The sequence below is a fragment of the Schistocerca cancellata genome, chromosome 1 (assembly GCF_023864275.1).
Source record: "Schistocerca cancellata isolate TAMUIC-IGC-003103 chromosome 1, iqSchCanc2.1, whole genome shotgun sequence".
Classification (NCBI taxonomy): Eukaryota; Metazoa; Arthropoda; class Insecta; order Orthoptera; family Acrididae; genus Schistocerca; species Schistocerca cancellata.
The window spans coordinates 222,794,285-222,806,541 of record NC_064626.1 but is presented as its reverse complement, the minus strand read 5'-3'; the positions used below and the strand labels follow the sequence as shown (position 1 = coordinate 222,806,541).

General features: G+C 38.2%; 1 protein-coding gene across 7 annotated transcripts in view; it reads left to right on the top strand.

The window, feature by feature from the left end:
- Positions 1–12,257, top strand: part of LOC126169536 (protein hu-li tai shao) — a 425,484-nt gene that overhangs the window by 300,420 nt on the left and 112,807 nt on the right. For all 7 annotated transcript variants that reach the window (XM_049920650.1, XM_049920651.1, XM_049920652.1 and 4 more), the window contains exons 4-8: positions 1,416–1,605; positions 1,836–1,987; positions 2,187–2,417; positions 5,733–5,876; positions 9,684–9,782. In XM_049920650.1, the coding sequence (XP_049776607.1) occupies positions 1,416–1,605; positions 1,836–1,987; positions 2,187–2,417; positions 5,733–5,876; positions 9,684–9,782 (816 nt within the window). The remainder of the gene's footprint in view (positions 1–1,415; positions 1,606–1,835; positions 1,988–2,186; positions 2,418–5,732; positions 5,877–9,683; positions 9,783–12,257) is intronic.

Here is a 12,257-nt window from a genome sequence, read left to right as displayed (position 1 = left end):
TGTGGCATGTGTGTATGACTCTGACTGGTGGCTTGCAGATATTATAGACATCAGTTATGAGTTAAATGAAATTGTAGTGAACTTTATGCTACCACCTGGACAAGCTGCTGGATATAGTTTTCAAGCTGAAGGACAGCAACCACGCCATCAGTACTCACTTCCTGTTAACAATGTTTTGAAGATTGTAAGTGCTCCAGTTCCCATTGATTCAACAGGAAGGCACCACTCTATATCAAAGGAAGATACGCGAGCAGTGGAGCACATTTTTAGTTCATTGACTGGTTAATTTTGGTGTAAAACAGAGTACACAGAAATTGTATAAATTGAAACCTTTTAAGTCTTTGGACCTTTCACATACATTTTGGAGCCATTTAAAATGCTTGAAAAATGAGTCTTGTACTCACCTTTCAATACTAAAATTATGTTAAATAAGGTTAGGTTTTGATTTTCATGTTACGTGATAATGTAATAAACAGGTTTTATGTATGGCAAAAATTTCAGTTGTTTATAAAACCTGTTCAACCTAAAAGTGGAAGCTCTCCTTTTCAGGGAATGTAGAACTACATGGTACTAATCAACAGAAAAAAATAAAACTTTATGGATTGGCATTTAAAAAAAAAATCCATAAATTATAAAAAAAGTTCAGAATGCTATAGTAAAACAACTTTGACAGATAATTCCAACTGGAGGATTTCTTTGTAATATAAAGCAATTATCTTTCAAATAAAAAAATAACCAACAAAATATCTAGAACTGTTCCAGAAATACAGCATTTAAAAATTTTTGCCAAAATTCATTTCTTCAAAATGGTATGCGCACTGTCATCTGAGGAGGGCTGTATCTTAGAGAAAAAATTTTCTGGGGGAAAAAAAAGTGTTCCTTACTTAGTCCTTCATTTTAATATACACTAAATTCAATAACATCAGAGACTGTGAAGGTAAGATTTTTTCCTAGCTTGCCTGAAATGATATGGACTACGCTGCACACAGTTCTTAAATCAGCTGGCTTGATTTGAAAGTGGTATTTGCTCGCGTTATGACTAATTGTGTGATAACATTATAAATTTCATGCTTCCTGATGAGTCCAACACATGTTTTTCATCATGCAGCATAAATTAATTTTCTCCTATTGTATTTTATTGAAATAAAATGATCGTTTGGCATTCTTGGCCCAGAAACCCCATCAGAGTTTGTTCAGCCGCCTAGTGCAAGTCTTTATATTTCATGCGACTTTGGTGACATATGCATCAATGATGATGAAATTATACGGATAACACAATACCCAGTCTGCCAGCAAGCCTGCCCTGGAATTGAACCTGACCCATCTCCCCCCAGCATGGCAGCTATCCACACTAACCACTCAGCTATTGAGGCAGGTATATTTTCTTGATTGTGATGTGTCTTTTTCTTTTAAAGGATATGAAGGAAATGGAAAGGAGGAAACGAGTAGAGATGATAATGAATAGTCGTCTTTTCCGTGAGGAGCTGGAACGAATTATTGAAACACAGCTGAAGGATGGAAATGGCCCAGCAGGTTTGTTGCAACAGCTATCGGACATGATGGGGTTGCAGGGTGGCCGTTTACAACCTGCAAGTGTATTCAGAGGTGTGTAAAATACTTTATGTAGTCCTCAATCTTTAAATGGATTTTAATCTTGCTTTTTGAACTGTGGAACTTATGTGCAAATCAGTTAGATATTGCAAAGCAAGTAAATCTTTCATAGAGCAATCGTGTGGATATTTATGTTTACAATAGTGGTTTTTGTAAAATTTGTGTAAATTCATAGTTCGCCTTAGGTCTTGGCATCTTATAAATTATTGTTTAATGTTTTGTAGGATCTAACTGTGTCATTCCTATAAATGATATTCGTGGTGTTGAAAGCATGGGCTATGCAAAGGGGGAAAAGATCCTTAGATGCAAGTTAGCTGCAGTCTATAGATTAATGGATCTTTGTGGCTGGACCCAAGGAATCTACAACAGTATCACTGTAAGTATTAATGCGCTAAGTTTTCAAGTTCTGATTAAATATGTGAAGTAACTCCTAATTTTAGTAGTCTGGGCACACTAACATTTTTAGTGAATTGCCAGTTTTGTAAATACTGATGTGCACGCCAACTATGCCATCATGTGAGATTCTGTTTTGTATGTAACAGTTTGATGTTAACCTCTTGCATTTTTATTTTCAGGCGAGATTAAACCAAGACCAAGAACATTTTCTCATAAATCCGTTTGGAATGTTATACCATGAAATAACTGCCTCAAGTTTAGTGAAAATTGACATGCAGGGCTCAATAGTTGAGCCTGGAACTACAAATTTTGTTGTGAATGTTCCTGGTTTCATGTTGCATTCTGCCATTCATGCTGCCCGTCCAGATATTAAGTGCATTATTCATGTTCATACTCCTGCAGTGTTGGCTGTGAGTATCAGAACTTGTCTTTTTTCCTTTACTATAACTTGTTTAGCTCGTAACTTGTTTTCAGTACTGGTCTTAAAAATATGCTGTGCAACTGTGAGCCCTCTGTCTGGAAGACCTAGAATTACAAAGGAGAAATTGATTTCACCCAGACCACTAGAGAAATCTTGGGGAATTCAGAAAGTATCTACAACATTCTGAAGGACGGTTAGGGATTGTAATTACCCAGTATAATTGTTATCAGTAATTATCAGTATTACGATACACACAATCTTCTAACCTTCCTGCACACCTAGGTAGCCTTTTTCTCCTTCAGTGCTTCTCCAATCCCCCAGTTTTCCTTCGGACCATAGACTACTGATGCTTCACATAACAGCCGACCATCCTGGACCTGCCACATCCTTGCATACTTCCACATGTAGCACTGGAGCATCTTCACCAACCACTACAATTTGTAATTGGTTTTTTGTATAAATATATATTTTTAAATTAATGATATGAATATAATAGAGGGAAACATTCCACGTGGGAAAAATATATTTAAAAAGAAAGATGATGAGACTTACCCAACAAAAGCGCTGGCAGGTCGATAGACACACAAATAAACACAAACATACACACAAAACTCTAGCTTTCGCAACCAAAGGTTGCCTCGTCAGGAAAGAGGGAAGGAGAAGGAAAGACAAAAGGATATGGGTTTTAAGGGAGAGGGTAAGGAGTCATTCCAATCCCGGGAGCGGAAAGACTTACCTTAGGGGGAAAAAAGGACAGGTATACACTCGCACACACACACACACATATCCATCCATACATACAAGACACAAGCAGACATTTGTAAAGGCAAAGAGTTTGAGCAGAGATATCAGTCGGGACGGAAGTATAGAGGCAAAGATGATGTTGAAAGACAGGTGAGGTATGAGCGGCGGCAGATTGAAATTAGGAATTAGCGGAGATTGAGGCCTGGCGGATAGCGAGAAGAGAGGATATGCTGAAGGGCAAGTTCCCATCTCCGGAGTTATGACAGGTTGGTGTTAGTGGGAAGTATCCAGATAACCCGGACGGTGTAACACTGTGCCAAGATGTGCTGGCCGTGCACCAAGGCATGTTTAGCCACAGGGTGATCCTCATTACCAACAAACACTGTCTGCCTGTGTCCATTCATGCGAATGGACAGTTTGTTGCTGGTCATTCCCACATAGAACGCTTCACAGTGTAGGCAGGTCAGTTGGTAAATCACGTGGGTGCTTTCACACGTGGCTCTGCCTTTGATCGTGTACACCTTCCGGGTTACTCCCACCACCACCTATTCCAGTCCTGTAACCCGGAAGGTGTACACGATCAAAGGCAGAGCCACGTGTGAAAGCACCCACGTGATTTACCAACTGACCTGCCTACACTGTGAAGCGTTCTATGTGGGAATGACCAGCAACAAACTGTCCATTCGCATGAATGGACACAGGCAGACAGTGTTTGTTGGTAATGAGGATCACCCTGTGGCTAAACATGCCTTGGTGCACGGCCAGCACATCTTGGCACAGTGTTACACCGTCCGGGTTATCTGGATACTTCCCACTAACACCAACCTGTCAGAACTCCGGAGATGGGAACTTGCCCTTCAGCATATCCTCTCTTCTCGCTATCCGCCAGGCCTCAATCTCCGCTAATTCCTAATTTCAATCTGCCGCCGCTCATACCTCACCTGTCTTTCAACATCATCTTTGCCTCTATACTTCCATCCCGACTGACATCTCTGCTCAAACTCTTTGCCTTTACAAATGTCTGCTTGTGTCTTGTATGTATGGATGGATATGTGTGTGTGTGCGAGTGTATACCTGTCCTTTTTTCCCCCTAAGGTAAGTCTTTCCGCTCCCGGGATTGGAATGACTCCTTACCCTCTCCCTTAAAACCCATATCCTTTTGTCTTTCCTTCTCCTTCCCTCTTTCCTGACGAGGCAACCTTTGGTTGCGAAAGCTAGAGTTTTGTGTGTATGTTTGTGTTTATTTGTGTGTCTATCGACCTGCCAGCGCTTTTGTTGGGTAAGTCTCATCATCTTTCTTTTTAAATATATATATTTTTAAACACGGACATTGATGATTGACTTCAGATATTGAGACTTAAGTTTTTTTACTGCTGTACCAGCTTTCAGCTGTGAAGTGCAAATGGCTGCAGGCAAAAATAATAGTCATCTATATAGCTGCAACACCACTGAGGCATTGCCATAGAGAAAGACATGCAAAATCATGTTACATGACTAATTGAGGTAGACACGCAAAGAATCCCCCCAAGCCCATTGCAACTGTCGGGGATCTTCTTTTGCTGCCTATATTACAATACTTTGCATACTTTCTCTAGTGTCCTTTTTTAAACAAACAGTTATCGAAACAAATTTATCATCCATTATGAAATGAGGCATATCATTTAAATTGGACTTGAAATTTTACCTTACAGAGATGGCAGTTTAAAGCATGTTTGTGAGGGAATTTGTCACACTGGTTGTTGCACACTAAGTTGATAAGACATTGTATGAATAGTGACAGTAACAATAGAATTTCTGGGAATGCTGGAAAAAACAAATGCAAATTAACTTTGCAGAATTGTTGATAAAACATGAAAGAAACTAATGTTTGTCTTTCACTGTTGTGGTAGCAAGCTAAGTGCTCACAAATTTCTCCTCCGTCGGTGTACTCAAAAAGTCTGTCATAGAGACTTTGCTGCCTTATTAACAGCTCCATCCTCTAGAATGGTGTTATTTGCTATGGTTACTTTACATTTCAGATTGCTGTCTCGAAATTTTGCTCCATTAATTCAACTTTATAATGTATCTATTTTGAAAAATTGTGGTAACTTATTTGCTGAAACTCTGCCTTCATTGTGGTAAAGACCATATGTATCAGTATAAATATTAGCTTTGTTCTCTACTAGTGTAGAATGAGCAGATTTATCCACTATAAATTTGTTGTCGGTGGCTGAAACAATTTTTGTAACAAAAAGATGATTCCTGTCATGTTCATTACTGTTTAGTTATGAACTACATGTGCACTTCAACAAAAAAATTCTGCTGGGACAGTTACTGAGATCCTACCAATCTTTGCTGATAAATTATAGTATGAACAGTAACAAAGAACATCCATCATTTTGTCCCCCCCCCCCCCCCCCCTTTTCTCTTGCTTACCTGTTGAAGATTATGTCTGCTATGAATGTCTTGTAATCTCTGCATTTGTTACTGTTAAATTAATACATCTTATAACCAGCATTTCTGCACTACTCTGTTACACTGAAGGACAAGCAGTTTGATTTGTTTCATAATTCTTTTACAGGTGTCTTCATTAAAATGTGGCCTACAGCCTTTGTGCCAAGAAGCTATTGTAATTGGTGAAGTTAGCAATCATCCATATCTCGGTGCAGTCTTCGAGCCAGAAGAACGAGAAAAAATTGCCAGAAATTTGGGACCAGTAAACAAGGTTAGTTTTCCATACTAATTTCATTCAGGTGCTTTAAAGAAAATATGTACACAATAAGCATATTACATTGTATGTATCGTATTATTGCCACTCTTAAGTAGGTAAAATGTTCTGGTGTAGTGTGAAATGACTTTAACAAATGTGCTCTTCCTATTCCACCCAAGGGGTCTATATTATTGAAGATAGGCTGCTTTTTAGGTCATCAGTTGTGAACTTAAGCAAAATTTCAGAATGTTAGCTACTGTTACTATCGATGTAACATGTTGAAAGATGGTGATCCACAATGAGACAGCTATTAGATATGTGAAGACTTAACAGATTTGTTAGTGAGGCTACAGGCTCTTACATTGAGTTTTCCTTGTCAAAATCTACAAATCCAAATCTGATCTTGAATCAGTTAGGCTACCTTTTTATTTATACTTTGTGATAAAATAAATCATTTCTGGCCAGAATGGTTTAACTGACATCAGCCACAATGTATGAATAGTGATATCAGCTAATTTACAATTGGCTTTCGACAGTCAGTCACTATTCTAGAGTCAAATTAATAATTTTTTGTATTTAAAATCATTCATTTTTTGTCACTCCAGTAATTGATGCGACAGATGAAGCAGAGGTCCTGTCATATGTTATTTGCAATATTTTCGATCATACAGAATACAGTACCTATCAAAATGCAACTCGTATTTCCATCATACCTCATGGAGACCACTTCCAACCAACATTGCTCTGCGTTACACATAACAGCATTTGTGAAGTTACCTGCTGTGTTTTTATGTGTTGCGTACACCTGATCGGTAATCGATGTGGTGACACTGTAGTGGCAAGTGACAGATGTCAACTATCAAGTAATTTTAATCGTACTAGAGGTGAGAGACTGAAATGAAACGAAAATTGATCCCACAGAATGATAAATGTCATAGCGACAGATACAAAATGCATTGAAGTAATTCAATAATTCTATATTTTTTGCAGTAAGTGTTTCAGGTCAAGTAAACTTTCTTTCTGTTTACAACTCTAGATAAACTCACTTTCTTTTTAATCATAGTATCATAAGTATTATGGGGTTTCACTTTCCAAATGTTTCTACATTATCATTAATGAACACTGGATTGAAATCAAATTTCTTGTAATATACCAATACGGGTTTAGACAGTAGTTTGCCATTTTGGAAATGGCACAAAGGGTGGAGTTTTTGGTAGTATGTATATGAACTCCAATACATTAGGGTGCACAGAGAGCAGAGTTTAATGGCAAAAGACATGAATGCTGCAGCCCTTGCTCATTTATTTATTTTTTGTTTCTTTTTAAAAAGTTTTAGTTTTTAACTGCATTAAGTCTCTCTTTTTTGCTTTGTTGTTGGTTGATCTCTGTATCATACAAGTTCTTCTGTCGGTTGTTGGATTTGTGTGGTAATTCAATTTACAGTGTGTTTACAATGTCGTGAACAAATTCTCAGAGGGTTGTTGGGAATGGAGAAATGAGCTCTGTCCAGACTCTGTGTACATAGACAGCTGAGGAGGTAAAGATGATGCGTGGCTAAAAAGCCGCACTTTCTTTGTGCAGTTCTGGTGTTACACCTGTGGATACTGGTTTAGCGTGACATGACAGTTATTCGTAATGGCCACAGTACACAAAATAACAGGTACTGTGTTATTAGACCACCAATATGGGTGGCAGCTGGACTAAAAACACTAAAGTACCGAAGTCTACAGATATCTGGTAGCTTCAGATGACCCAGAACTAGGCATCCCTCATTCAAGATGTTATCAATAAATAGTATTTATACCTACTATGCTGCATTGGTAAAATTGCAGTTTTAAACATTCGCATATCATTGTAAAAAACCCAGGTGCTTTATTTATACCGAAAGTAAATTAGAGGAGTGTAAGCGCCGGCCGCGGTGGTCTAGCGGTTCTAGGCGCTCAGTCCGGAACCGCGCGACTGCTACGGTCGCAAGTTCGAATCCTGCCTCGGGCATGGATGTGTGTGATGTCCTTAGGGTAGCTAGGTTTAAGTAGTTCTAAGTTCTAGGGGACTGATGACCACAGATGTTAAGTCCCATAGTGCTCAGAGCCATTTGAACCATTTTAGGAGTGTAAGCATATTTATGACAAACATTTTTTTGCCTCATGTGTGGTTAAGTATGCTGGTGAGAGGTTGCAAAGCGGTGCCTGTTACGTAAGAACATAATGAAGATTTGACAACCTAAGAAAGAACATATAATTAATAATCATTATTGCAAGAAATGACCTCAGAATTTTTGTTGCCAAGCGAAATGAGATGTTTGAAATGTAATGTGCTTGAATCAGCAGCTTTGTGTATTTACTGTTAATAATTTGTCCTTCAATCTACTGTTACCATCAGTAGCAACATTGACAAAAAAAATTTTTGAGCTAATTTGAAATGTTATTTGCTATTAAATTATTATTCTGTGGTTCTGTTGTTACATTGTGTGACTGCCAGGAAGTCCGTTGCCACAAATAAAGGTGTTCTCTGTTGTTGGGAACTTATTAGTTGCTAAGCAGTTGCATTGTTGATATTGTAGATGAGGCTCTCAGTGAGGGTGCAACTACAAAGGAGCACTTAGACAACTCTTCAGAGTGTGACAAGATGATTTTGGGTGGGCGTTGGTGTCGGAAATGAGCAAAAATAGTATCTGATAGAATGATATGCTTTACTCATTGCATCTAACTTTGTGATGTCGCAAATAGCTTATAGGAAATAGTTTAGAATATTCTCTAGGCATTGTGACTTTAGAGTGGCTTTTTGCAAAAGTTCTGTGACATCTTCAAGAAGATTGCTACTAATTTTTTCCTCCATCAGTACGTAACTTAACTAGGGCTTTCTTCTTAGTAGACATACTCCTCCTCTTATATTGATCAAACTCTTATCCAGATTCTTCAGTGTCTCACATTTTTATTCTCTCCAGATCACCACACTGTACCCTACACTCGTTTGTTTACTTTCTACCTCCATAATAATCCCACATAAAACTTGCTATCATAGAATGTCACTCATTTTCTTTAATTCTTTCTTCCCCACCTTCTTCTCCACATCTCGTCCTCTACGCCATTCTCTCTTCTCATTCTGGCTTAACAAACTGTTCCTGTGAAAGCTCTCTGATCAGGTAAAAGCTTTGCAGATTGTTATCAGTTGTGCAATTTTGTGTTTCTCCAAACATTTCATGCTGATTTGAGAGAACTTTACATCAAGTGACCCAAACATGGTGGCGATTCATCTGGAAAATCTGGAATTCTCAGGGAATTGCATTTTACCTGGAAAGACCTGGGGAATTTCAGGAATCTCATGAAATGTCAGGGAATTCTGTGTTCTTAAAGGTGTGTTTTCTACATGTATGTGAATATTACATCACATAAATGACCAGTGTTTAAAAACTACTACTTATGGCTGGTTGATATCTCAAATGAGAGGAAAGAAAAGTCATTATTGCGTGTTGCCCCCCATCCCTCTCCCTGCTCACCATTAATTTATCAGGAGCTTCTTGACACCATCTTCCTCCTCACACTTAGAGTTCTCAGGGAATTTTTTTCCAGATTTTAATGGCCAATCTGCTAATAGTGTTTATCTAATGTAGTGGTCAACATCTTTTAAACAGGTTGTTCCATTCAGTAACTTTTAAATTCATTCACGTTTCAGTGTTTGTATGGAAGTTCTGGTTTAAAATTTTTATTTAACTGGGTTCATCAGGGCTTTAATTTTATAATGTATGATAATATGTTAAACTGTGTGATAGAATTAATTACATAGTAGAACATCACTATATTACCTGTGTTCATATTTCAGGTTATGTTTCTATCAAACCATGGTGCTGTCTGTTGTGGAGAAACAGTAGAAGAAGCATTTTATAATGTTTACAATACAGTTCTGGCTTGTGAGACACAGGTATGTATTGATAAATGTGAAGAAATTGTTTTGTTGTTAATTTGTGCATAGCTGTGACATATTTAAATATAGCACGGGTATCATTCCATGCAAAGTGATCTAGAGGTTCTCACATGACCATTACAAATTTTGTACAAATATTTGCACTTGTTCTCAATAAACATTTGTAAAGTTTAACGACCCCTAATTCCATTCTTCCGGAGATGTAGTAATTTGTTTGACCCCATAGCACAGCTATCGACAGTCTTAAGCAAAATAACTGAAAAAGATTTCATGAGCAATTTTTATTTGAATAATTCAGAACAAAGTTGGCTGAAAAAATAGGTGCTAAAAAAATGTAGTTTAGCATTTTGTATATTTGGAAGTAATTGCATGAAAACCTGAAACTGCGTCTAATTACTTACCAATAAAAGGTCTCGGCAAAATTTCATTCTCTTACAGATTTCCAATGGTTCACAAATTGAGGGCAAAGATGGTGAGTTTTTTAAAAAATGCCAAAAATGGTAGCAAGACCATGGGTGTGAGAGATAGTGTATAGGGAAGTGGTGTGAACAATGAGGAGTAGGGATCCAGGAGGGAGAATGGAGGGGAAGGTGGAGAGTTGATGAAGGAAGTGGCTGGAACCTTGGTGTGCGAGGCTAGATTTTACACAGTTGTTTGGGTTGGAGGTGTTGGTCAATGAGGGTCGAAACTCTTTCAGTGGGAGGAAACAGACAGTTGTCAAATACATTCTGCCAGGTGCCACTGCCATTCATACCTCATTTGGCTGTCAAGACGGCAATGCATGGAGCCTTCAGTGATTATTGTAGCAGAATACTGTCAGATAATTTTTCAGAAAACCTCAATTAATTCTGGTCGTATGTACAGGCTGGTAGTGACGCTAAAGTCACTTTATAGTACCTAGCGAATAAGACAGGAGCTGAAATTGAGAGTAGCAAAGCAGGAGCTGAAACGCATAACTCTGTTTCCAGATGTTCCATTACTACGGAAAACCGAGGAGTATTGCCTGAGTTTAATCCTCCTCCACTGAAAAAATAAAGGAAATCAGTATTAGTGTCAGTGATGTTGGGAAACAGCTGAAATTGTTAAAACTGAACTAAGCTCCAGGGCCTGATAGAATTCCTGTCAGACTCTAGATTGAAATTGCAGCTGAATTAGCCCTTCTACTAACTATAATTTATTGTACATCCATGGAACGAAATGTTACGCCCAGTAGTTGGAAGAAAGCACAGGTAACACCCATCTACAAAAAACAAATTATCCGCAAAACTACCATTCAATATCTTTGACATCAATTTGTTGTAGAATCTTAGGACATTTTGTGAGCCCAAACATAATAAGGTATCTTGAACAGAAAGATCTTGCCAACCAGCATGGAGTATGAAAACATCGATCATGTGAAACCCAACTAGCACTTTCCTGAAATGACAAACTGAAAGCTTTGAATCGAGGCAGTCCCATAGAAGCAGTATTTCTTGTTTTCGTGAAAGTTGACACCTACGCTTCTTGTCAAAAGTTCAATTGTATGGAGTATCAAGCAAAATTTGTCACTGGATTGACAACATTTTGGTAGGGAGGACACAGCATTTTATCTGGGATGGAGAGTCATCGTCAGATGTAGAATAACTTCAGGTATGCGCCAGGGAAGTGTGCTGGGACTCGTGTTGTTCATGTTATGTATTAATGACCTTGTGGACAATATTAATAGTAACCTCAGACTCTTTTTAGGCAATGCAGTTATCTATAATTAAGTACTGTCTGAAAGAAGCTGCATAAATATTCGGTCATACCTTGGTAAGATTTCAAAGTGGTGGGAAGATTACCAGCTTGCTTTAATTTCTTCTGAAATGTAAAATTGTGCATTTCACAAAAAAAAGCAGTATATTACGATTATAATATCAGTGAGTCTCTGTTGGAATCGGCCAACACATACAAATATCTGGGTGTAACACTTTCTAGGGATACGAAATGGAATGATCTCATAGGCTCAGTCACGGGGAAAACAGTTGGTAGAGTTCAGTTTATTTGTGGAATACTGAGGAAGTGCAATCTACATCTACATGTATACCCTGCAAACCACTATGAGGTGCATGGCAGGGTGTATGTTCCATTGTACCATTTATTAGGGCGTCTTCTTGTTCCATTTCCATATCGAGCATGGAAATAATGGTTGTTTGAAAGCCTATGTGCCTGCTGTGACTATTGGTATCTTATTCTCATGATCCCTTGGGAGTGATACGGAGGGGATTGTAGTTTATTCCTAGAGTCACCATTTATTTAAAGTCAATTCTTGAATCTTCAACAGACTTTCTCAGGATTGTTCATGTATGTCTTCAAGAGGCTGCCAATTCACTTCCTTCAGTATCTCTGTGGCACACTCCCATGGATTAAACAAACATGAGACCATTCGTGCTGCCCTTCTCTGTGTAAGTTCAATATCCCTTGTTAGTCCTATTTGGTCTAGATCCCACACAC